At 45.7% G+C, this 26,753-nt stretch overlaps 1 protein-coding gene across 5 annotated transcripts in view; it reads left to right on the top strand.

The window, feature by feature from the left end:
* The window catches only part of CSNK1G1 (casein kinase 1 gamma 1), a 161,413-nt gene that overhangs the window by 104,969 nt on the left and 29,691 nt on the right, over positions 1 to 26,753 (top strand). For all 5 annotated transcript variants that reach the window (XM_004619619.2, XM_004619620.2, XM_004619617.2 and 2 more), the window contains 6 exons: positions 8,812 to 8,963; positions 10,783 to 11,017; positions 18,041 to 18,126; positions 19,834 to 19,918; positions 20,498 to 20,646; positions 21,542 to 21,646. In XM_004619619.2, the coding sequence (XP_004619676.1) occupies positions 8,812 to 8,963; positions 10,783 to 11,017; positions 18,041 to 18,126; positions 19,834 to 19,918; positions 20,498 to 20,646; positions 21,542 to 21,646 (812 nt within the window). The remainder of the gene's footprint in view (positions 1 to 8,811; positions 8,964 to 10,782; positions 11,018 to 18,040; positions 18,127 to 19,833; positions 19,919 to 20,497; positions 20,647 to 21,541; positions 21,647 to 26,753) is intronic.

Raw genomic sequence — 26,753 nt, 5'->3', positions numbered from 1 at the left:
CAGTGCTCAGGCTTAGTCCTGGCTCTGTGCTCAGGGATCACTCCTACTGGTGCTTGGGAGATCATGTGTGGTGCTGGGAATCAAATGGGTGTGCTCCACGTAAGGCAAGTGCCTTACGTCTTGTACTTTCTCACCAGCCCAGGAGAATGTTCATTCCAGACTAAAGACTGAACTCAGTGACCTTTATGGGACTGACCAAAGCCCTCATTCACCCACCTCTAAATATTAAAATAAATTCGTACTTGGTCATGGTTAATTATTAAACAGGAAGGTAACATTGAACATCCCCCAAATCATGGTGTATTATGGAGTGAAAGTATGAGTCTCTGAAGTGAACCATTTGTATAGTTAGGAGAAGATGGAAGCATTGCACCTAGTGACTGTGTTAATATCCTATGAATTCTCAGGGTTTGAGAGATAGCTTGACAGGTGTGTGCAGGAGCGTGGGCCCAAAAACACCATGTACACATGCGGCACACAATGTGGGGGGTTGGGAAGATGGCTCAAAGGCCCGGGTGCATGCTCTGCGTGTGGGAATCCTGAGTTTGATTCCTGGCTTCCTTTTCCATGTGTCCATGGCATTGGTGAGAGAGAATGTTTTCTTCCTTTCTAAACTGTATCTCTGTATCACTCTCATCCCATTGTTCGTCGATTTACTTGAGCGGGCACCAGTAACATCTCTATTCCTCTCTTCCCTGAGATTTTTAGCAGCCTCTCTTTACTCGTCTTTCCCAACGATTGGAGGCTCTATTAGGGTCAGGGGGATGAGACCTATCATTACTGTTTTGGCATATCAAATACGCCATGGGTAGCTTGCTAGGTTCTGCCTGTGCGGGCGGGATACTCTCGGTAGCTTGCCAGGCTCTCTGAGAGGTATATATATATTCGTTACTGTATTTGGGACAAGAATACGCCACAGGGAGTTTGCCAGGCTCTCCCTTGCAGGCAATGAACTCTTGGTAGCTTGTCAGCTTGGTTTTATAGTCTCTGGATGTTGGCTGTTGATGGGATTACACAGCGGGGGGGGGGGTGCAGATTTCGGGTGTGACTGCCTGGCTACTGGAAAATGGGGAATCTGGGTGGAAGAGGCCCAGTCCCGATCTGAGCAGCCTTGGAGATCTCAGCCCCACCTGGGTTCCTCTTCTGGTTCCTTCATGCGTGAGGCTCGTCCAAATTTGTGGAGAATGGCCTTGAGCATGGCTATGGCTGGACTCCGGAGGTCTTTCTAAACAGATTCTGTAGATATAGATAATTCTTTATACCTGCCTTCAAAATAGTAATCCATTACTAGCTTACTCCTTTCATATTTATATATTATAACTTGATTATTGTCATGTTTAAGACAACCATAAGAAAACAAGGCCAGAGAGATAGTACAGTGATTAAGGTGCTTATCTTGCATCTTAGCCAACCCTCAGTCAATCCGCAGCATCACATATGGTCCCCCAAGTCCACCTGGAGTGATCCCTGAACAGAGCCCAAAGTAAATCCAGCCCTGAGCACCACCAGGTGTGGCCCAAGAACCAAAAAGGAAAATAAAAGAAGAAGCTTGTCGGCTTTCTGCACTCAGTTGTGCTTGGAATAGTCTGGCAAAATTTTTTCCATAAATTGTCCTTTTATTTGTGTTTTTTTTTTTTTTTTGAGGGGGTGGTGGTGACTGAGGGATACATACCTGATGATTCCTTGGGCTTACTCCTGGCTCTGAACTCAGGAATTAACTCCTGGCAGTGCTCAGGGGACCATATGGGAGGCTGGGGATTGAACTGGGTCAGCCGCATGAAAAACAAGCGCCCTACCTGCTAGCTGCTCTACTATCACTCCAGCCCCATGGTTTTTTTTTTCCATTTATCAAAATGAAAAAAAATTTCATTTATTTTTATTGCTTTTTTTCATCATGTCTTACCAACCTATAGCAATCTCTTATTAATAATTAATTTAGTCATAATGCAAGTAGGTGAAATTTACACTGGCAGAAACATCACTGCACATCAACTGTGCCCACAATATTCAGCATGATTTGGGGGAGTGGGGAGAGATGGTCATGCCGGGAATATAGGTTAACAGCAGAATCCTTGTCCTTGCATCTCTTAAGCCCGGGTTTGATTTACCAGCACCACATTTACCAAAAAAATTTATCTCTGCCCTCAGTCTTTGGGGACCAGAGCCCCATTGGATGGAAATTTATTACTGCTGAGCTTTCAGTATGTTTATTGTGGCAGTGTTGTCTCAAGAAGCTCTCTCATGTGCATAAGTAACTGTGTAAGCTCAAATAGTGGGGTGTCAGTCATTTGTTTCTGCATTCATTCAGTCATTTGGCGTCACCTCAGTTGGTGCTCAGGAGACAAAGGGCCCCTCCCAGTGGTGTTTAGCTTACTCCAATCAATTGGATCAGGGTTCAGTGAAGCTGCACAAGAAAACATGCATGTGTGCGCGCACGCACACACAAACACACACACACACACACAGTGCTGCTCAGTGGCCCCCAGGAGTACTGGTGTTGGAGACCTTCAATGCTGCACCCTCCCCAGTGACGCTTCTGAGCCTGTGTCCCCTTGCAGATGCTTTCTGGGTGTCTCTCTGACTATAGTGGTTTCCTTTTGTCCCAGCTTTCCATGGCCACATGCAGGGGGCAGCCAGGGGTGAGGTCCCTGTTGTCCTGCCATCTGTCACAGGCAAGTGTGGGGGATGGGGGTGTCCTTTGATCTCTTCCTTCCTACTTCCCACCCCCTCTACTACCCTCACCCAGCCCATTTCCTGTTTGACTGCATTCCTCTTTGGCAGGTGAGATTTAGTATAATTAAATGGTGGGTTTAATTATACTAATTAAGTTAAATGTGGTGCTGGTAAATCAAACCGAGGGTTCACCTGGTGTTCCGCCCTTCTAATCCCAAGGAATCACAGCTCACTCCATTAGTTGTGGTACTGCACTCCTTTTTGGGGGTGGAGGTAGTTTTGTGGTCACCTCCAAGAGTGCTGCTGGCTCTGAGCTCAGGGGTTCCTTCTGGAAGTGTCCTGGGGGACGTGCGGTACAGGCTCACGCTAGAGTGAAACATGATGTGCGTCACTGACCCCCACACTGTCTCTGTGGCTCCTGCGGCCCTTTCACTTATGCGCATGTGTATCTTGAGCTGTCCACCAGAGGTCACTGTGGTCTTCACATGGGAGTTCTGCAAGGATCATCGTACCTGGCTGTGTGCTTACATCATTTAAAAATTTTTTTGATTGAAATTCTGTGGTTTACAACATTCTATAATGCTCCCCCCACCCCCAACACACACACACACACACACACACACACACACACACACATACACACCACACACCCCCCCCCAGCAGCAGCAGCTCAATTGTGTGAATCAGTTCTTTAGCCCTTGACTGCTCCCTTGCCGTCTGTCTCAAGTCCCATTCCATTTCTGTCCCTTCCTTCTGACTTCACTCAGCATGTTCCATCCACATTGCTGCAAATTACATGATTTTGTTTTCTTAGAGCTGGATAATATTCTGTTGTCACACATTTTTTTTCAGCCATGGTGCTTACTGGGGGGGTTGATCTAATTGCCACGCTCACACATACCCCGCTGTGATTCAGACAGATCATTTGTGGGCCCAGAGAGCAGAGCTGCGTGGGATTACCCTGCACAGTGGGTGTCCCCAGGGAGGACCCTAAGGTCTTTCACTTGCAAGGCAAGCATTCTAAGGCACGGAGCCCACCCACATCCCTGTAGGAGAGTCATCTGGGCCAAACAAGGTGGTGCTCAGGGGTCACTCCTGGTGTTTCTCAGGATCACATGTGGTGCCCGGGCTCAAATCTTGCCCATCTACATGCTAGGCATGATTTCAGCTTTGGACTCTCTCTCCAGCCTCCACCCCCACCCTATCTTTTTTTTTTAAAGTTTATTTCTATTTTCAAGTCCAGAGAGAGTACAGGAGGGGTAAGGCACTTGCCTCGCATGCGCCTGAACACAGGCTTGAAGCCCAGCACCACATACGGTTCCCTGGTCCCTTGGGGGTCAGTCCTGAGCGCAACACTGTAATAGCCTTCGAGTACTGCTGGGTGTGGTCCCGTTCCTCTCCCATCCCTCTGCTCTCCTCCCCCCAAAAAGGAAAAGAAAAATCATTTTTCAGTCACAAAAGTGAGAAGGATTTTGGTTTTAAAAATTGTTTTATTTGGGGTGGGGAGGAGTGCGCAGTGCTGGAACTGAACTCGGGACGATTGAAGCATGTTTTCTACTGCTCAACCATATCTTTGATTTTTTTTCTTTCCTTTTTCTTTGGGCGGGGGGTGGGCAGATCCCACATGGTACTCAAGAGGTCCAGGCCACTGGTGATTCTTAGCCAGGCAGGCCAATGGTTCAGTCGAAGGGCATGAGGATATGGTACTGGGGACCCCCAGGGCCGCAGCTGGCAATCAGATGGAGGTAGATGTGTGGTAGGCATGTGCCCTAACAGGTACTATCTCGCCTCCTCTTCCCCCTCCCCCAAGTTTTAAAATCGGGTCACTGAGGTATACTTAGTAGCTCTTATTGGGAAGGGGCAGGCCGTGTGGTGCTGGGGACCCAACTCAGGGCCGTATCTACTCTGAGCGTGTACTCTGCAACTTGAACTCTGGCCCTGTCCTCTCTGGGGTTTTGTTGTTAATTTGGGCCCACACAGGCAGCGCTCAGGGATTACTCCTGGTGGGGCTCGGGACCATATGAGGTGCTGGGTGCCAGGTCAGTCTTGTCCAAGGCCAGCACCCTCCCTGCTGTCCTGCTGCTCTGACCCCCCATCCTGTCTTTCTCAAAAAGGAAAACGTAAGCACACTCCTACATCTTTGTAATAATGTACAGAGTTCATACAGACTTTGAGTTGAGGTGGCGTAAACTTGATAAGGTTGTGTATGTTGTATGTCTGGAAGGTGGCCCTGGGGACTGGGTCGCAAGCTCTGCAGGCAGAAGGCCCGGGGCTGAGCCAGCACTGCCTGGTCCCCCAGCACCACCGCAGATGGCTCTGAAACACCAGCGTAGGACTTGCTCCTGAGCGGTACAGGGTGTGACCCACGTGACAAAAAAAGATGGACTATTTTGGGGTACAATTTCATAATTCAGTGTACCCACACACACTACCCGAGATCTAGTATCTTTCTGTCACTATCCATTTGACCTCCTCTCTTCCTTACGGACTTTTTCTGAGTTTGAAAGTTCATTTGAATTTTTTTTGTTTTACTTCTTTCCATTGCCTGTTTTATTTTTGCTTATTCTGTTCTCTTATAGTGGAGTTGTTTAATAACAACTCCTGATCATACTTCCTCGCCTATTAACTATTTTCTTATTTTATTTAATTTTTTGGTTTTTGGATCACACCTGGCAATGCACACGGGTTACTCCTGGCTCATTCACTCAGGAATTACTCCTGGCGGTGCTCGGAGGACCATATGGGATGCTGGGAATCGAACCCGGGTCGGCCACATGCAAGGCAAACGCCCTACCCGCTGTGCTATCACTCCAGCCCCCTATTAACTATTTTCTGATATCTCACAAATAATAAACTTTTAGTAGTTTTGCTAGAAGCTGCTAAGATTGATATCACCAAGGGTAATTTAATTTTGGAGAAAAATTTATCTTGCTTTCCTTAAAAATGACTTTATTGGGTTGGGGGACACCCAATGGTGCTCAGGGCTTACTTTTGACTCCGGGATCTCCCAGGGGCTGGAGCAGTAGCATCACAGGCAGGGCGCTTGTTCACAGCTCACCCAGGTTTGATCCCCGACACCACATATTGTTCCCTGAGTCAACTAAAAGTAATCCCAGAGCACAGATCCAGGACTAAACCCTGAGTACTGCCAGGTGTGGCCTCCAAAACAAAATAAAACAAAAACACCAAAAAAGCCCTGAGTTCAGGGATCACTCATAGAAGACCCAGGGGACCAAAAAGGGTACCAGGGATCAAACCCAAGTGGACCACCTGCAAAACAAATGCCGTACCTGCTGTACAATCTCTCTGACTTGAAAACAATTTTTATTTTATTTTATTTATTTATTTTTACTTTAAAACCTGTAAACAGGGAACTGGAGTGATAGTACAGCTAGTAGGGTGTTTGCCTTGCACGAGGCTGACCCGAGTTCGATCTCCGGCATCCCGTATGGTCCCCCAAGCACCTCCAGGAATAATTCCTAAGTGCAAAGCCAGGAGTAACCCCTGGGCATCACTGGGTGGGACCCAAAAAAGCAAAACAAACAAACAAAAAACCACCTGTAAACAGAAGAAGGGAATTTACAAGATCTTTGTGTCAGAGATTTTACCCAGTCTTGACTTTAGAAATCAGTCATAATCTAATTATATTAAAGTTTTTCATATAAATGTTATGGAAGTTGGATTAGGATGATTCCTCAAAGGACTGGAGTGCATGCTTTGCATGTGGGAGGCCTAAATTGGATCCCCAATACTATATAGTCCCCAGAGCACTGTAGGGAGAGACCCCCTTGTTCCCTAATTTTCCAAGCAGTGAGCCAGAAATAATCTGATGTGCTGCTAGATGTGGCCCCCAAATCAAAACTCGTGTGTGTGTGTGTGTGTGTGTGTGTGTAAAATAGATATTATTTTTACATCTAGGTCATATCGAGGTATATAAGGAACTTGAATTTGCTTCACGATTAGGTAATTTTATTTTTAAAAAAGAACAAAAGGCTAATTATTGTGCACTAATGTGATCAAATTACCAAAAGCTTTAAGTAAGTTCTATTTCAGTTCTCAGCATGACATGCTTTTAAAAATATCTCTACTTAGAGTTGTTCCTAAGAATTAAAGAATTTTTTTAGGTTGGTGATAGCTCGGATGATAAAGAAACCATTATCCTTGACTTGGAGTGTTTAGCTCTAGTTAAACTCATGACAGATCGAAAATGAGCTGCAGTGTCACCTACCTCAGGTCCTGTTCTGTGCCCTGTGGTGTACGTGTGAGTCACATACACAGCAGGTCCCAGGGGAGCATGTTTTTAGTGGATGGAAAAGTTGTTTCATGCTCCCTCGTGAAAATATATGGTAGCATAAACAGTGTCGAGTGTAAAACTCTGCAGAGTGGGTTGGCATGAAAATTCCACCTTTGCATGCAGAAGGCCCAGGCTTCAACCCTAGTACTACATGGTTCCTGTAACCTGTGGGCAGAGGAAACACAGTGAAATTCATTGAGAGGTTCCGCCCCCCTCCCCCCCCCACACCGGCCATGAGGAAGAAGAAGAGGAATAGGAGGAGGAATTCACTTTTTAAATTCCAGATTTTTATGCTGTTGACCAGTTTATAAGGAATTCCTTCATTAGTGCTTTATTTTCAGAACAGATGATAAACCACCTTGTTTCTGCTTACCTCTCCCTCCTTACTACTATTATCTAATTATTACTTGCAGATCAGTTTACCACACATGTTTTGCATTGAAGCTTCTTCCTCATTTTAGTGGGTTTCTCAAAATGATATTAATTAAACATTCGTGTCTATTTTTTGGTTTTTGCGCCATACCTGACATTGGTGCTTCGGACTTACTCCTGGCTCTTTGCTGAAGGATCACTCCTGTCAGTGATTTTGGGACCAGGGATTGGTTCAGGGCAAGCGCCTTCCTCACTCTGCTATCTCTCTGACCCCAGTTAAGACATTCTTAAGCAATAGATTTTAAGTAACTGCAAAAAAGGTGAAATACATTAGCTCTGCACTGTCGTCCCATTGTTCATTGATTTGCTCGATTGGGCACCAGTAACATCTCCATTGTGAGACTTGTTACTGTTTTTGGCATATTGAATACGCCACAGATAGCTTGCCAGGCTCTGTCGTGTGGGTGGGATACTCTCGGTAGCTTGCCGGGCTCTCCGAGAGGGACGGAGGAATCGAATCCGGGTTGGCCGCCTGCAAGGCAAAACGCTATGCTACCCGCTGTGCTATCATTCCAGTCTTAAATTTCAGTTAATTTCAGTGAATTTACATTTAAATAATTTAAATTTTAATCATTACCAGGCAGTAATCTCCATGCGATGAGACACTCTTATTGGGCATCTGTTTTTGTCTTTTGCCACTAAGCACTGGCCACTTCATGTACAGTTATTTGAGAAATGATGCACAGAATGGAACTTGTATGGGCTTCTTTCTGTATGATGAATGGTTCCAATAATTTATGGCTATTTATCCTGAGAGACTTAGACTCATGAGCACATTTTCATAATACTTTTTTTTTTTCCTTTTTTGGTGACATACAATGCTCATTTGTTAGTCCTGGCTCTGCACTCAGGAATTAGTGTACCTGGTGGTGCTTGGGGGACAATATGGGATGCTAGGAATCGTGCTAGGAATTGAACCCGGGCCGGTCGCGTGCAAGGCAAATGCCCTACCCGATGTGCTATGGCTCCAGCCCCAGTGAGCAGAAGCATTAATGAAGCCAGCTAACTGCCCAGGTTCGGTTAGGCTGGCCTTGGGGCTCAAGGAGCTGTCCATTGAACATTCTGTAATAGTTCACTTTGGGGTATCTTGGGGTGACTGCGACTCACTCTGGGCTCCATTATTGGTCAGGGTGTCTTTGGTATCAGTGGAAAAGCCTTTGGCTTTGACGTTAGCTCCGATCTGAGGTAACACTGTGCACTTGACAGCCGCCGAGACTCACAATTTGTCCCCTTGGAAAGTGTAGTATCTTGTTGTTGAAGTTCTCCAGGGGACACTGAAACAAAATGGAAATCTCACAACTTGCACTTTTTGGTTTCTTTCTCTCTACTTGATGACTACTTCGTTTTGACGCCGCTGTCTCACTCTTTGTCCCCCTCCCCCCTCTGTCCCCCTGTGCCCTCTCTGCTCGCAGGTGAAGGTCTCCCACAGGTGTTCTACTTCGGGCCGTGTGGCAAGTACAACGCCATGGTGCTGGAGCTCCTGGGGCCGAGCCTGGAGGACTTGTTCGACCTCTGTGACCGCACGTTCACACTGAAGACCGTGCTGATGATAGCCATCCAGCTGGTAAGTGTCTTCGCTACTCCGCAGGAAGACAAGTGCTCGGACCCTGCTGGAGCCTTGCCAGCTGGAGTGACCCCTGGTACCCGCATACTCTGCTGGGTTTGACTCGAGTCCAGAGGAGGCACGCACCGGCCCCTGTTTGCACTGTTTGCAGAACTTGTGTTTGGGAGCAGTGAACTGTCTTTAACTGACACGGAAGCATATAATTTAGGGAGAAAGAGGAAGACTAAGAGACATTGAACGAATGTGAATAATTTCATCATTGTTTCCTTTAAGCTGTAAACATGTGATTATAAGATTTTCTCAAGCCCTGTTGCATCTGAGAGAAGATTGGCACTCTTCTAAGTGAAATTAGTCAGAAAAAGGGGGACAGGCATAGAATGCTGCACTCATTTTAGAATGCGCAGTAACGTAGTATGAGACTAACACCTAAGGACAGTAGACGTATAAGGGCCAGGATGATCACTCCACAGTTTGGAAGCCTGCCTCACCTGCTGGGGGAAAAGGCAGTTGGGATGGAGAAGGGACCACTAAGTAAATGATGGTTGGAGGGATCGCTTGGGATGGGAGATGCACGCTGAAAGTAGACTAAGGGCCAAACATGATGGCCTCTCAGTATCTGTATTGCAAACCGTAATGCCCGAAAGTAGAGAGAGAGAGTTAGAAGGAAGGTGCCTGCTACAGAGGCAGGGGGTAGGACGGGGTGAAGATGGGGGTGGGGGGATACTGCGAACATTGGTGGTAGAAAATGAGCACTGTGGAGGGATGGGTGCTCCATCATTGTATGGCGGAAACTGAATCACGATAGTTTATAACTGTATCTCACGGTGATTCAGTTAAAAGGAAAAAGATTGGAGCTCTTCCGATCTGTTGTCCTAGCCATCAGAGCCCGGGGTGCGCTTGGGTTCTCACTGTGATTCTCTGTTCTCGGCTGCTCCTACAGACCGAGGCGCACTCTTGGCTCCCACAGGACTCACTTTGGTACTAGCCTAGGAGCAGTCAAAAACAGTTCCTTTGAGAAGATGCAGATTAGCTCAGAAAACTTGTAATTTTATTTTATTTTTATTTATTTTTTATTTTTTGGTTTTTTGGGTCACACCCGGTGATGCACAGAGGTTAATCCTGGCTCTTCACTCAGGAATTACCCCTGAGCACCGCCATATGGGATGCTGGGATTAGAACCCGGGTCAGCCGCGTGCAAGGCAAACACCCTACCCGCTGTGCCATCGCTCCAGCCCCAAAACTTGAAATTTTATTATTTATTTGGGCTGTATATTTTGGTTTGGGGACCACATCTGGCAGTGCTCAGGGATCACTCCTGGTGGAGCTGCAGTGACCATATATGGTGCCGGGGATTGAACCGGGTCAGCCATGTGCAAGGCAAGTGCCTTATCCACTGTCCTCTCTCTGGCCCAGTGTCCTTTAACAGAAAAGCGTAATAATTGCACTTAAACCTCTGCTTCTAACTTCCTCTGTGATAGCAGAGCAGGATCAACTCCTCTGGGTCTCATTTCTCTTAACTCTGCTGTAAGGCGAGTCGGGCTGGGGCTGGGTGACGGGGCAGGCAGGAGTGGAGAGAGCAGCATCTCGCCTCACAGGCTCCCTCCCACACTCCGGTATTCTTTCTAGTAGTAAACACGTCTTCCCTGTTACATGCTTACTTTGGAAACAGTATAAAAATAACTAATTCTATTCATCATTTGCAATTTGTTTCTTTGAGGAATAAATATTTCAGTCATTATAACTTGGATTAGTAAAAGAAAATATCTTCGTGTTCTTTTCATATTAGTTCTTTAGGTCATTTTTTTTTTTTCTCTTTTAGCTTTCTCGAATGGAGTATGTGCACTCAAGGAATCTCATTTACCGAGATGTCAAGCCAGAGAACTTCCTGATTGGCCGACAAGGCAATAAGAAAGAGCATATTATTCACATTATAGACTTTGGTCTGGCCAAGGAATACATTGACCCTGAAACCAAAAAGCATATACCTTATCGAGAACACAAAAGCTTAACTGGAACTGCAAGATACATGTCTATCAACACGCATCTTGGCAAAGGTGTGTTTATTTTCTGCTCCATGAGAGAGGCAGGTTGTAAAGATAACTTTTTAGTCCACTAACATGTTTGTTCCCATTATGCATCACAATTTGTGGTTTGTATTGCTTTATGAGGTGTTTTTACGCTTGAGCAATTCAGATGGTAAGTTCAGTGACTCCTCTAAATATTCTGACAACAAGCATAAGGATTTTAAATTCTTCGTACTGTGTTTCTAAGTATTTAAGTTTCTCAGTGGTGTGTGTCTGTGATTATTTGATTAAGGTGAAAGCATTTGAGTAAGTTCAATGGTGAGTTTGGCATTTACATAGGTCTGGCCCATAAGTGATTGTTCTGAAAAGGACATTGGGCTTCGATGAAAAGATACCTGCTCTGGGGAGTGTGCTTTGCTGTGATTCGAATTGAGCTATTCACTTTACATAATTTTGTTAGTAATGATACAAGAAAGAGGTTATGCCTTTTTTTTATAACCTCATATATATATAGCAAAAATACATTTGCTTTTCTGTAAGTCTTGCATTTTATTCAAGACAGGCAGTTTTCCCAAATACTGCTAATAGCTGCAATCAAGACAGGAGTCCTAGGACTGGATCAATAGTACAGTGGGTAGAGCACTTGCCTCACGTGCAGCTGACTTGGGTTTGATCCTCAGCACTACATAGGGGGTGGGGTGGGGGGTATTGTGAGAGTACCAAAGGAATAGTATACGGAGTAGGCAGAACCCTTGCCACTGCTTGGGAACACCCCCTTTCTCTTATTATGTATTTACCTTTCATAAAAGATTCCATTTGAAGAAAAGTTCCCAAGATGATTGAAAAGGAACAACTCTGGGACTGGAGTGATAGTACAGAGAATGTGCCTTGCACGTGGCTGAGCTAGCTCCATTCTCAGCATCCCTAAGCAGCACAGGGTGTGGCTCAAAAACAAAAAAAGAAAATAACCACCCTACAGTGAACAGTATAATCAAGTATGTCCCAGACTTGGACATAGCTGATATTAGGTCTTTAAATATTAATGAAGGGGGGCTGCAGCGATAGCACAGAGGGTAGGGCATTTGCCTTGCATGCAGCCGACCTGGGTTCTATTCCCAGCATCCCAGAGGGTCCCCCAAGTACCGCCAGGAGTAATTCCCGAGTGTAAAACCAGGAGTAACCCCTGTGCATTGCCAGGTATGACCCCCCCAAAAAAACAAAAATAACTAAATAAATATTAATGAAGGACAGGGATATAGCTCAGTGGTAGATACTTCTCACGTGTGTGAGGCCCTGAATTCTATCCCGGGCACTGGAGAAATGTAGATCAGTATTAATGAAGTATTGTATAATAGTACTTTAAAATTTTTATACTAGTATTTTTCGGGGGGGGGCGCATACTAGATGGTCCCTGTGCTACTCTTGGCTCAATGCTCAGGGGTTACACCCAGCAGTACTTGGGGACCTGTGTGATGTTGGGGGTTGAGCCCTGGCCTTCTAAGTGCAAAGCCTGCACTCGCCTCCAGTTATTACTCTCGCCTCTATACCAGTATTTTAAAGTATAAAATAAAGTTGTTTCATGGAGTTAGAGGACACGGTGTTCAGTTGAGGGTGGTAGTACCAGGGAAGACTAAAAATGTCTTTGCAAAGTATTGTGATGCAACTGGAGCTGAAATCACCATTGTTACTAGAGTGTTTCCAGCAACTTCCTGGGAACCCTGACTTAGGTAATGGAGCACTTTATAGTTAGAATGGAAAGCCCCGTGTCAGTTCTCTGCCAGTTATTATAAAAGTTTCACTTTGGCCAAATGATATAATGTCTCTGAAATTTGTCTTCTAGGTGAGAATAATACTTCACAAGGTGTTCCGAGGATTTAAGGGGTCACACAAATATTAGTCCTTCATAGTGCTTCATATTCTCTTCCTTTTGTACATGGGGCAAACGATCATAAGTTGTAAAGTCATAATTTGATTTATTTATAAATAGGTTTGCTAACAGCACCTTCCATTTTAGGATTTTAAAAGAATTCATGTAGAGTGCTTACCTGATAATAGTGATAGTTATTATAATGATTACAGTGATCATTAGAACTTATTAGACAAAATGTATTTTAAGCATCTGTTGTCGTAGAGTTCCTTCATTTCTGGTTGGAGCCTTTCCTACTGAAGCTTTAGGCTTGGACTAAAAGAGTTGCAGAGTTTTTCACTTCTCATTCCAACTGGCCAGTATGTTTTATCCTCTCCACATTATAGCAAATACAGAGTGATGGTTGTGACATGGCCCTCGAATTCTGACTAGGTCTCAAACCGGAGCTTTCCACAGGAATTCTAGTTCTAGTTTTTCATAGATTTGCTTTCACAGGCGAGGCTCTCCCCTGCAGTGTTTAGGGGACCCACAGACCCTCCTAGCGTTACTTGAAGCACGCCGGTTGGCTGCGTTGGCCGGCTGAGTGCTAGGCTGCGGAGCTGCTGGGGCCAAGCAGTGCTAGATGTCACCAAAGTGGAGCCCCTTTCGTGCTCTGCTGGGGACAGACTTGGGCTGGGGCTGGAGAGAGAGCACAGTGGGAAGGACACCTGCCTTGCACACAGCTGACCCAGGCTCGGTCTCCAGCCCACATTCGGTCTCCTGAGCGCAGAGCCATGACTCAGCCCAGAGCATCACTGGGGCTTGACCCCAAAACAAAACAAACAAAATAACCGCAGATCATTTACACATGCCTGTGCCCTGAGCTGTGGTCTACACACATTCTTCCTCCCCTCCCCTCCCCTCCCCTCCCCTCCCCTCCCTTCCCCTCCCCTCCCCTCCCCCTCCTCCTCCCTTGGCCTCTCTCCCCTCTCCCCTCTTCCTTTTCTTGCCATTTCTTTCTCCCTTTCCTTCCTGCTAGCTGTCAAACCCAGAGCCTGACACATGTGAGATGAATGTTCTACCCCCAAATTATATACCTGGATTACCTTTTTCTGTTTGTTGGGTCACACTCAGTGATGCTCAAGGGTTACTCCTGGCTCTGTACTCAGAAATTGCTCCTGGTGGTGTTTGGGGGACCATATGGGGTGCTGGGGATCAAGCCTGGGGTTGACCATGTGCAAGTCAAACGCCCTGCCCACTATACTATCACTCGCTCCGATTCCTGGGTAATTTTACTGATGGTTTTTGTTTGGGTTTTGGAGCCACACCTGAGGATGCTCAGGGACTACACCTGGTTTAGTGCTCCGGACTCTTAGAGGTCCCAGGGGACCGTGCAATGGTAGGTACCAAATCCTAGGACTGTAGCGTGGAAAGGATGCGCCCTAGGGGCTGGAGAGATAATACAGCATGTGAGGTGTTTGCCTTGCACATGGGCCACCCAGTTTCAATCCCTGGCATCCCGTATGGTCCCCTGAGTAACACTAGATTTGGTCGAAAAATTAAAAAAATAAATAAATAAAAAGCATGCACCCTTTCTTTTTGAGCACTGGCCCCCTACTGGTATTTGAACTTATAAGAAATTATATATTGTTATACAGGAAAAGAATGGAAAGTGTTTCTTCAAATGAATTAGAAATAATGCCTCTTAATTTTCTGCAGAAGCTGAAGAAAGGAAGAATCCTTATTACCACATCACATTAGCTACGCTCCACTGATGAAAAAACTGGGTTAACCCATTTTGTAATATTTAGTGGTTGAACTTAGGATGCAACTACGGGGTGCCTTTTTCCACCTACAAAATATATTCTGCTTAGCGTCAGAGATGTAATGCATGTAAACCGAGCGTCTGTTTCTGATTAGCCGACAGGAAGCTGTGTCACAGCTTCTGGTCTGACCAGTATTAAAACTTTGCCGCTTTGGAAATGGAACCATCCTGCAGCATGTCACGTGAGGAAATGCTGAGTTGAGTGAGCATGGCATGTCACAGGAGGATGGGAGCAAAGCATGGCCCTGGTTTTAACTTCTCATTTTTTAGAGTTGAAAAGTCCAATGACTTCAATTATCATGGATTATTTAAGAAAGACATTATTTAAGAAAGACAGCTAGAAAATGCCTTTGCAAGTGATCAGTGCATTGTAAATCAATCATTTATTGTAACTATGGCCCCTTCCAGTCTGGTCTCCTTGCTCTGGTCCCTCTGGCCTGCTGAGAGGTTTTGCTTTTGGTTTTGGGCCATGCCTGGCAGTGTTAGTGGACCACGTGTGGTGTCAGGGATCAAACCGGGTCAAGCACATGCGAATCCAGGTACCTTAACTGCTGTACTATCTCTAGGCTAGTCCCAGTCTTGCGTTATATGTGCCCCCTTCCATGATTTTCACCTGTGGCCCCCTTGTAATATTCTGGGCCTCACGGGGGACGGAGGGGGGGGGCACAGGATCCCAGTGTGGAAATCCTGATCGAGGCTGAAGTGATTGTAAAGTGGGTAGGGCATTTGCCTTGCATGCTGCTGACCCAGGTTTGATCCCTGGCACCAACGTATGATCTTTCATCCTGCCCTGCCTGCCAGCCCCAGCAGGAGTCATCTCTGAGCACAGAGCCGGGAGTATGTTCTGAGCAAAGCCGGATGTGGCCTGAAGGGGGAAAAAAAAAGAAGAGAAATTCTGATTTAATCAATCACTTTGTTTTCATGTAAGGTCATAGGACTCTCCTTGATTTCACATAGATTAAAGGATGGCTCAAGACTTACATGACCTATTTTTCATGGTTCTTAGTACTTGAAAGGTGATTATATATTTCAGTGAGTTTAAGTATATGCATAACTTTTTAATTTAAAAATCTCATTTTAAAAATCAGATTTTTATTAATTTATCCTTGGTTTACCCCCCCAAAAATTTTTTCCCCCAGCTTAATCATTGCTGGAATTGTGGAGAGTGCTGCCCTCTAGTGCCCAGCCAGCTACAGTGCAGCCACTTCTTTGGTGTCCTGTTCCAGGTGCATCCTAGGGTTCCAGGAAGTAGCTATAGAAATGGAGAGGCGCTGAGAGGGTGTGAAACAGTGTAGGAAACTGATGGGCTGGCTTCTGTCTTCTGAGGCTTTGCAGGAGCCTCAGCTCATCCTGCTGGTTCTTTCTTTTTAATTGGTGTCTCTTAGGTTCCGTTAAACTATTTTTGTCTAATGGCTTTTGTTTTTGATTATATATATGACATTTGATTGCCGTACAGGCAGGTCATGAAGACAAAAGGCTTCTAATGGTTTTGCTGTTTTAGTTCAGTCTTTGAAAGATGCCCTTCAGTTGATAAGCAGCTACCAGTTTGATGCCTCTTGTTGGGGTGCCTACTCCCATTATCCAGGGCCCTTCCTAAGGCGTGCTTCAAAGTGCAGTTGGGAAAGTTGTCTTTTCTTTCCCCCTCTGTCCTGGTGAGCAATATTTGTTCATGCAAATCTCCCGGAATTGGAGGCAGTAGTTAAACCTGTTGTGCTTCTCTGTTTGGAATTAGCCTAGTGGCATTTCCTTGCTTTCCTGACTCTTTTAGGTTTTTATTTTCTGTGCAAACAAAATAGTCTGATTTAAAGTTGCATTTTAATCTGCTTTCTGTAATTTCTTCTGATACAAGCCTTAAAGTTGATTTTAAAAATAGAAATACACAGGAGAGCTGAGATGAAACAGTAGATGACAAAATTAAAAATTGTCTAAAAACCAGCGAATACACACGAATATCATGGGGGTGGGGGAGTCTTGGGCCATATCCCTGGTGCTCAGGGATCACTTCTGATGGGGCTCAGGAGACTTTATTGGGTGCCAGGAATCAAATCCCGCTCAACCAGTGCAAGACAAACACCCTACTGTCTGTACTATCTCTCTGGCTTCTGTAAAGTGTTTTCAGAGACAGAACTCTGATTTTTCATAAAATATTCTGCAGCTATTGGTCATCTTTATTTTTCTAGCTAAAAGGAAAGAAAGAGAAGCCCAGCAACTTGTTCATACTCATATGTCATACTTATATATGATAAGATCCTAGAATGCGGAAATCCTTTTGTGTGCCCATAAAGGACACCTTAATGACAAGTTTAAATTTTTTTTTTCTGTTGGGGTGGGTCAGTGGTGGTGTTTGGACCACAATCATAGGGTACTCAGGAGTTATTCTTAGCAGGTTATTCTGGGGAGCGGGGGTGGGCATTCCTTGCAGTTGTGAGCATGAAACCAAACTATGGTTAGCCACGTGGAAGGCAAGCACTATCCCCTGTACTGTCTCTCTGGCCCTTAAATTTTTCTTCAGATGGCTATGGGGCATGATACAAAAGGAATAGAATTGGGGCTGGAGCGATAGCACGGCGGGTAGGGCATTTGCCTTGCATGTGGCCAACCCGGGTTCGATTCCCAGCATCCCATATGGTCCCCTGAGCACCACCAGGAGTGATTCCTGAGTGCAGAGCCAGGAGTAACCCCTGAACATCGCCGTGTGTGACCCAGAAAGCCAAAAAAAAAAAAAAAAAAGAGGAATGGAATTGATAGATTATGTATTGATGTCTACATATGTAACCAAATTTTAGGTGTTGATGTTTTATGATGAATAAAAAATGCTGGGCATTCTGTTTTAATCAGTTGTACAATGGGGCTGGAGCGATAGCACAGCTGGTAGGGCATTTGCTTTGCACTCGGCCAACCCGGGTTTGAATCCCATCATCCCATATGGTCCCCTGAGCACTGCCAAGGGTAATTCCTGAGTGCAGAGCCAGGAGTAACCCCTGTGCATCGCCGGGTGTGATCCAAAAAGAAAAAAAAAAAATTAATGAGCTGTGCAAGTTGCAGTTCACTTGCCCTAGTGATCATAGCCCATAATTTGGAAATAGCACTGCATTTCAACTGCCTTCCTTCCTGGAAGGCGAGACCATGGAGTTTTAGAGGTAGTTCCTCACCATTTAGTGATTCAGTTTAGTCTTGCCACTTGATATTTCCTTGTCAGTGACAGAGCGAGGCAAAGGGAGGACTACCTGTTTTCAGTTTGGTCTAAAATACTGGTGAAGGTAAATTAATTACTCAGCAGAGCGCTTCTAGAGCAGAGTCATTTCTGAAGGGATTATTGGGTTTGAACCCCTTCCTGCTTGCGTCATCGCAAACATAATGTGTGATGTGTCTTCCCTTTTAGAGCAGAGCCGGCGGGATGACTTGGAAGCCCTAGGCCACATGTTCATGTATTTCCTTCGAGGCAGCCTGCCCTGGCAAGGACTCAAGGTATCCAGTGCTAATGAAGGGACTCCTGACCCGTCTGTAAGCCGCACGGAGGGAAGGAAGACGGGCCTCAGAAAAGCCGCAGAGATACTTCGCAAGCTCCGTCTTGCGAATGTGTCCTCTTCACTCGAACGCTTCCTTCTCTGTTGTCTTTGGGTTTCCCAGCATCCCTTCCCACGTCCTCCCCGCTTGGCGGTGCTGCCCTCTGCTCCGTGGCAGCGCCCTCCTCGCCCGCATGGTGTAGCGGGGAGCCTTCCCGGTGTTGGTGGGAGTGGGGGCCCGGGGTGGATTTCTGGAACATACTGGTCATAGCAGCTGCCTTAATGGCTACACCAGCAGCGCTGGCCGTGTCCCCCGTGAGCGAAGGGGGATAGTTGCTTATCCTGTGCGGGCCAAAGGCCCACCAGAATGGGAACGCAAGTCCAGAGTCAGCATCGCCTCTCGGGGGTGCTGAACGGAAGCCAGTGCCGTGGGGCTCGCCTGGTGAGGCGCCCCGGGTCAGAGATGATTTTAATTATACGCATCGTGGCTGCTGCCTCTGGCTAGTACCCCAGGAAACGGTGAGCTTCCGATCCATTCTGAGTTCCCTTGTGTAGTAGAATATGAGACGTACTTTTAAGCTGGTATTACCTCAGCCTGTCAATGCAGAAAGAAGCAAGTAGACTTGAGGGGTTCCGACAGTCCCCTTCTCCCACAGAAAGAGCAGAATGGTTGATTTTGCTATTTTCTAGAACACTGCTCTCTCCTTCCTGGCTTTTTTTTTTTTTTCTCCATGTAGACCTTCTCATTGGTATTGACACTTGTCGATTACCTTCACATCCTGTTTGCTCATTATCTGGCCACAAAATGCATCTCTGTGTTGTTACTAGTTGCTTGAAACTTTCTCTCATGGTTCATAAATCATGTTGGTGGCAATTGTAGTTCTAAACTGTTTCCAAAGTAAACAAAATTAAAAAAAAAAACAACAACTTTCCAGCTGCTCAGAGCTGGTCCAGCAAGCCCCCTGAGACTCCCTAGAGGGCACACCGTTGGTCAAGATGCTCAGTTTCCCTTTTCCGAAGCCCTGAACAGACCGGACTCAGTTAGCCAAGTCCATCTCCGCAGGACAGCGCCTCCTCTGTTCAGTTCAGCCTCTTGATAGGTCTCTAATGGAGCTCTACTCCCCCTCCCCCTCACCTACTCTCTCCCCTCCCTCCTCCATCTCTCTCTCTCATGCACTAGCTTCATTCATTCATTCATTCATTCATTCATTTTGCTTCTGGTGCTCAAACTCAGGACTTCAGTATGGTCTACGAAAAGCACGTATGCTACCACCACGGAGCTCCAGTTGGCCGCTGGCATTATTTATAACCTTAAAATAGAGTTGCTCTGAGAACGGTTGCGTGTCAGTGATGATGGTACTAAGCTGTGGCAGAGTAGTTTTCTTTTCTTATCCTAGCCACCACTACATGTGATGGTATTTATCCATCCATCTATAAAAACGATTGCTGAATCTATTCTAAGTAAATTTTTTTCCAGAGCAGATGTTTCCACATATCTAAATACATTGTCTCTGCATCTTTGTTGTTGTTGTTCCTGTTACAGAGAGAGTATGAGATGCCTTCATAAATCCCACTGTTTTGAGGGAACCAGCCATTGTATCTGCAAACTCCTTGGACCGCCCTTCCTTTGCTCCTCTTCCTAAATCTTTTCTCTCTTTCCTCTCTGCAGGCTGATACATTAAAAGAGAGGTATCAGAAAATCGGTGACACCAAAAGGAATACTCCCATTGAAGCCCTGTGTGAGAACTTCCCAGGTAGGGCCTGAGTGGTGTGACTGGAGCTTTGAGACAGGATCTCTCTAGAAAAGGGTGTTCTTCAGCTACTTTGCATTTCCCTTTATTGTTATTTAGACCTGGTAGAGCCTGGCAAGCTCCCCATGGTGTATTGGATATGCCAAAAACAGTAACGGTAGGTCTCATTCCCCTGACCCTGAAAGAGCCTCCAATCGTTGGGAAAGACGAGTAAGGAGAGGCTGCTAAAATTTCAGGGCTGGGCAGAATACAGACGTTACTGGTGCCTGCTTGAGTAAATCGAAGAACAGCGGGATGACAGTGATACAGACCTCGTAGATTTTAAAACTTTCATCTGATCCAGAAAGAAAAAGCAGCCTTGGGGCCAGAGAAATAAGACAGTACAGTGGGCAAGCCTTGAAGGCGCTGGCCCAGGTTTGGTCCCCAGCAGTGCATCTGATTGGCTCCCTGACTGCGGCCCATGACCCCAGGCCCCCAAGAAAAGAGAAAACACCAGAGTCAGTATGTACATGTGTTTCTTGGTCAGCCCCAAAACTTCTTCTTCTGCTAATGAGCATGACCTCTCCGCTCTTTCCCTGACAGAGGAGATGGCAACCTACTTGAGGTACGTCAGGCGACTGGACTTCTTTGAGAAACCCGACTACGAGTATTTACGGACCCTTTTCACAGACCTTTTTGAGAGGAAAGGCTACACATACGACTACGCCTACGATTGGGTCGGGAGGCCTATTGTGAGTGCCCTCGTTTCACTTCCTCACGTCACACCTGCTCGGGTCTGGCCTTTATTATTAGACTTTCTGCCTGCCTCTGTGTTGTTAAGTCTTCTGTCTGTGACTTCACACTGTACGTGTACCGACTTTCAAGGAAGACACACAAGCTGCCCCACCTAGAGGTGGGAAGTCCGGGCCCCGCTCTGCCGTGTCCAGGGCTCGACGGCACCAGCCACACCTTGAAACTCATTTGACCTGGACGCTGACGCGCCTGGGTCTGCTAAGGTGTCTGACTTCTGCACAAGTAGGAAGTTTTGAATTTGATTTTCTGGCCAGAAGCTCAGAGGGCCAGATAGCTTACTAAGAGATGCCATTATAGAAGATGTTGTTTTTTGTTGTTTTTATTTTATTTTATTTTATTTTATTTTATTTTATTTTATTTTATTTTATTTTGGGGCTGGAGCGATAGCACAGCAGTTGGACGTTCGCCTTTCACACAGTCTACCCGTGTTCGATTCCTCCGCCCCTCTCAGAGAGCCCGGCAAGCTACCGAGAGTATCGAGCCTGCGTGGCAGAGCCTGGCAAGCTACCCGTGCGTATTGGATATGCCAAAAACAGTAACAATAAATCTCTCAATGAGAGATGTTACTGGTGCCTGCTCGAACAAATCCATGAGCAACGGGATGACAGGTTCTTATTTTATTTTATTTTTCAAAGTAATATGGTTTCCAGTGTGCTGTTGTGGCCCAAGTGCCTTCTCTTTTTCTCTTTTCAGCATAGATGAATTGAAAGTGCCCTCTAATGGTTGAAAATAAGTACTGCTGCTAATGCTATTCACTAGTGCTGTCATTTTCACGTAGAGATGAGGGGTTGAGTTGGGCCTGTTCCCATTTGACCTTTAACTCTGTCTTCCCAGCCTACTCCAGTGGGGTCCGTTCATGTAGATTCTGGTGCCTCCGCAACAACCCGAGACAGCCACACACACAGGGAGCAGCCGTCACAGCAGCCTCTTAGAAACCAGGTATGTGCTGGGCCTTCCTTGTCCATATATTCCTCTTTCCATGGCTAATGTTAAAGCCTAGGTTCTTCAACTGCTTAACTGTATGTGCTGAAATCAATGGCAAAAGGCTTCCTATTTCTCTCTGGTTCGGTGGGAAAATACTGAAACTTTGGGCTGGAGACGCAGGGCAATGGGCCGGGCACATGCTGGGTTCGATCCCCGGCACAGTATATGCCACCCCTACCCCCCAGCATTATCACGAATAAGCTCTGAGCACCGGGTGTGTCCCCAGAACAATAAAAAAAAAAAAAAGCGGAGATGTTGACATGGAGAAGCCACTGTGGCGAATCTGGGCCGATCAGAGCCTTTGCTGAGGACTTACCCGGAGTCAGGACGCCAGCCCAAAGGGTGGCAGGGGTTCAGGACAACCCACTATCTGCAGTCAGGCCGGAGCACTCGTCTGTGCTGATTTTTTTCTGGCTGCTTAAGAGGGCTGGTGATTTGGTGGGGCTGGAGAGATAGTACAGCGGGTAGAGTGCTTGCCATATGCACACAGCTGCCCCAGGTCTGATCCTTGGCATCCTACATGGTTCTCTGAGTACCACCAGGAGTAATTCCTGAGTGCAGAGTCAGGAGTAACCCCTGAGCATCTCCGGGTCTGTCCCAGAAAACAGAAACAAACAAAAGCGTTGGTGATTTGAACTACCTGGGGATGAACTTGCTTCTGCATTCTGCATCCCACCTCAATTCTGTGTCGGAGTCAGTATTAAAGCTGGCTCAGATATGAGACGGTTTCTGAGTGAAGTCTCAGTTTTGTGTACTTTCTGCTCAGTTTCTGCTCCAAAGAGGGTACATATCTTTTTTTTTTTTTTTAAATTTTTGGGTCATACCAAGCGATGCTCAGGGGTAACTCCTGGCTCTGCACTCAGGAATTATTCTTGGTGGTGCTTGGGGGACCATATGAGATGCTGGAGATTGAACTCAGGTCAGCCACGTGCAAGATAAATGCCCTACCCGCGGTACTATCGCTCTGGCCCAATACACATCCTTTAGTGTTGATTCTTTTTGAAATAGGCTGTCTGCATTGAAGATTTTGTTCCTTAAAGACAGAGGAGGCATCCACGAAAGTATCAACAAACAGGAGTGACCCTTTGTGCAAAACAAGGACTAAGCTTTGAGCGTTGCCAGTGTGGTCCAAAAGTTAAAAGAAAGAGAAAAGAAAAAAAAAACTTTTAGGGGCCTCAGAGGTAGTGTAGCAGATAAGGCGCTTCCCTCGCATGCAGCTGAACCGTGTTTGACCCTCGGAACCATGTATGGTTCTCTCAGGCCCATTAGGAGTGATCCTGAGCAAGTGCCTACTTTGGCGTAAGCCCTGAGCTCATCTGGCTGTGGCCCCAAAACCAAATAGATAAAAATCAATAAACTTGACAACATGAAAAGAGGCCATGGACTGGAGAGTAAATAGAAGTGTTTAACTTTGTTTTGTTAACAACACACAGTGATGCTCGGGTGTTACTCCTGGCTCTGCTCTTAGGGATCACTCCTGGTGGTGCTCAGGGATCAGATGGGTATTGAATCTGGGTCAGTCACAGGCAAGGCAAACACCCTACCCACTGTACTGTCGCTCCAACCCCAAAAGTTTTTAACTTTATATAGTATATTGCTAAGAGTAAAATGTGCATCTCAGTTAATCAACAAAGAATAATAAAACAGTTACACATACATAGGTACACACACACACACACGCATACGTACGTATAATCATCACCTATCCGTTAGCTTGTTTTCCATCATCTCGAACCTCACTTTTTTTGTGTGTGTGTGTCACACCTGGCGATGCACAGGGGTTTCTCCTGACCCTGCACTCAGGAATTACTCCTGCCAGTGCTCAGGGGACCATATGGGATGCTGGGAATCGAACCCGGTTCGGGCGCGTGCAAGGCAAACGCCCTACCTGCTGTATTATCGGTCCAGCCCCTCGAACCTCACTTTTTATATTGACATTTTTGCAATAAAATGGAAAAACATTTCACACAGATGCTTGTGTGAAAGTACATAGTTTTAAGAGTACATAGATGTACACACATTCATAACTATAAATAGATTTACCAGTGAACGTTCTCTTCAAATTAAGTGGTCTTTTGGATATAAAAAAATTTATAAACGGGGTCTGGTCAAACAGTTGCCTTGCTGAGTGCTTGTATAATGCCCAGAACTACTCCCATCATCCCCCCCCAAAAGAAATTAGTGTGCTGGGAGTAGAATTAGGTGGGATGAAGTGTATACTTTGCGTGTGAGGGACCCAGGTTCAATCCCTGGCACCACTTGGTCACATTCTTGGGAGTGACTCCCCCAAGCCCTACCAGAGAGCCAGGAGTAGCTCCTGGAACAGAACATAAAGAACATAAAGGGAAGAACATACTCTTTTGCTCAAGAGTAGGGAGCAAAAATAATGGCACTTAGCAAAGTGTTACCCTGTTCGGTCTGTATGTAACCTGTTACAATCAAAATAGTTGACTGAACTTTATAATTTTACTTCAGCTTGACAACAGAATATTGTTGACTTCTGTGATTATTAATTTCTGTGTCCCTTTTAGAAGGGGAGAATGTTGAATGTGCTGTTGATCTGAAATTTCCGTACTTTTTAAAAAATTTTATAAATTGTTAAGTTCTCTAGAAAGTAATTTTATAAAGTTACTGTCTTCTCTGGTAGAATAATCTTCTTGTAATCAGTCATGTTAAGGCAGCCTAAGGTATGATTGTTATATGGATAAAACTATTGAAATTACTGGAGATGTAGCTGAGTAGTAAAGCAGGTGCTTCCCATGACAGTCTCTGAATTTGAGACTGGTGCCAGGGGGCACCAAAATCTAAAAATGATGACAGTGTTAGTGATAGCAGTATATTAGAATTGATCAAGCTATCCAGATATGATACATTATTTATGGCTTCAGCTCCAATACTTTATTATACATATATTTATATGAATGAATTATAGTGATTTTTTTCAGTGCTATGTAGCTGCTTTAAAAAAAATGGGGACTGGATCAAAAGCACAGCGGGTAGGGTGTTTGCCTTGTAAGCAGCCGACCCGGGTTCGATTCCCAACACCGCATATGGTCTGCTGAGCACCACCAGGAGTAATTCCTGAGTGCAGAGCCAAAAATAACCCCTGTGTGTCACTGGGTGTGGCCCAAAAAGAAAAAAAAAATGTCGGGCAACCATAGAGATAGTATAGGGATTAAGGCTCTTTCCTAGCATGTGGCTGACCTAGTTCAGTCCCCCACACCATGTATGGACCCATTGGCACTGCCAGGAGTATTCCCCAAGCACAGAGCCAGAAGGAAGTTCTAAACATTTCCAGGTGTTTAAGATAAGGGGCCAGAGAGATTATACAGAGGGTAGGGCTCTTACCTTCAACAGCAGACCTGGGCTCCATCCCCAGCAACCCACATGGTTGAGCACACTAGGAGCGATTTCTGAGTGCAGATCCAGGAGTAGCCACCCCCCCACCCCCCACCTCACATAAAAAAGATAAAATAATGAATATGGTTTTAATAGTGAAGAAATTAGGTCCAGGGATGTGGCTTAGTGATAGAGCATTTGCCTTGTATTTGTAAGGTCTGTGTTGGATATTAACCCTGAGTGCTTTGGGCTTCATCGGTGAATTGTCTCCTTTCCTCCCCACATAGAAACTTACAGTGCTCTTAGGAGCACCCCTAATCCCCTGAGTTTATCTTTAGCCTTTCCTTTGTGCTTTACCTCTCATTGTTACATCCCCCAAGTCAGTGTTGGTGATAAGTCAAAATTTTCTGGTAACTCTAGACTTTGAATTTTAAGTGAATTAACTTGCTTTTCTGTCTCCCCTACAGAGCATGGTTCTTTGCTTAAACACAGAAAGACCGTTAATGCTACGTTCCTAATATTTGGGAGTTGATTGACTCAAATATATCTACTCTTGGGCATCCGTCATAATTACTTGATTCAGGCATCAGTTGCTGTAGTTCCTAACACCCCACTAAGGGAGGTTCCACTGAGGGACTGTGATAGACCCCGGGCAGTGGCAGAGCTATCCTGGCATTGAAATGGGACAGTCTAGAAAGCATAAATGCATGGTCTTGATGTAAGCCATTACAATTTGAGAGACAGGACGCCCATGGGGAAGGACAAGCTGGACTGGCCTGAGGTCTTAGTCTGGGATTTACGGTAAAAACCTTACTTGCCCTCGGAGCCCAGAGAACTAAGTTTTGGAATCTGTATCTCTTACTGTGTTCATCCAAATAACTGCAAGGATTTATCAGAAGTAAACTTTAATGCTAAATATGTACAGCTAAGGGAAGGAGAAAAGCAACATAGATGTCCCTGGGAGACAGTGTCTTCTTGAGTAAATCCCAAGAGAGTTGCCTCTGCTGAAACTCTTCACCTCTGTAAATGATCAGTCACACCTACGTGCAGTCCTGTACCTCAACCCCCCCAGTGTTCTACAAGTATGCTGACAGCTCTGCATTCGACGGGCCATATTTACCGTCTATCCTCGAGTCCCCCGTCTCTTTGTTCTCTGTAGGAGAAGGCGGGGATGTGACTCTCAACCACCGAACTCATTGTGCACCCACAGGCCCGGGCCTGTAACATTATGGATAAAAGATGATTAGAAATGGTCTGGAGAGTGAGTACGGGTGTCAAGGCCCTTGCCTTGCACATGGCCAACCCAGCTCAACCCCCAGCACCTCACGAAACCCCACCAGGAGTGTCACACGATTCTCCACACATTACTGCAGATTTTATATCTCTTTCCCAATTTCGAATCCTTGTCGGGTAGTTTTTCTGCCTTGTGCAATGTAGATTAGTGCATTCTTTGTGTTTAACTTTTTATTTTTTCTTTTTTGCAGGGAGGTTAGGGCACACCTGGCAGTGCTCAGGAGCTATTCTGGACTCCTACATGCAGAACATGAACTCCAGAAAGGCTCAGAAAAGTTAAATGAAAATGACAGTAAAAACTATATGAGCAACACCAGGTTTAGGTACTGAATGAAAAAGACAAGACTAGGAAAATGATCATAGTGCTTTGATGAATCTCCTGCAATGCAGAGGTAGAACGTTAGTTTCTAATTTCTGACGGAATTGAGAC

The sequence above is a fragment of the Sorex araneus genome, chromosome 2 (assembly GCF_027595985.1).
Source record: "Sorex araneus isolate mSorAra2 chromosome 2, mSorAra2.pri, whole genome shotgun sequence".
NCBI classification, from domain to species: domain Eukaryota; kingdom Metazoa; phylum Chordata; class Mammalia; order Eulipotyphla; family Soricidae; genus Sorex; species Sorex araneus.
This window is presented reverse-complemented; position numbering and strand designations above follow the sequence as displayed.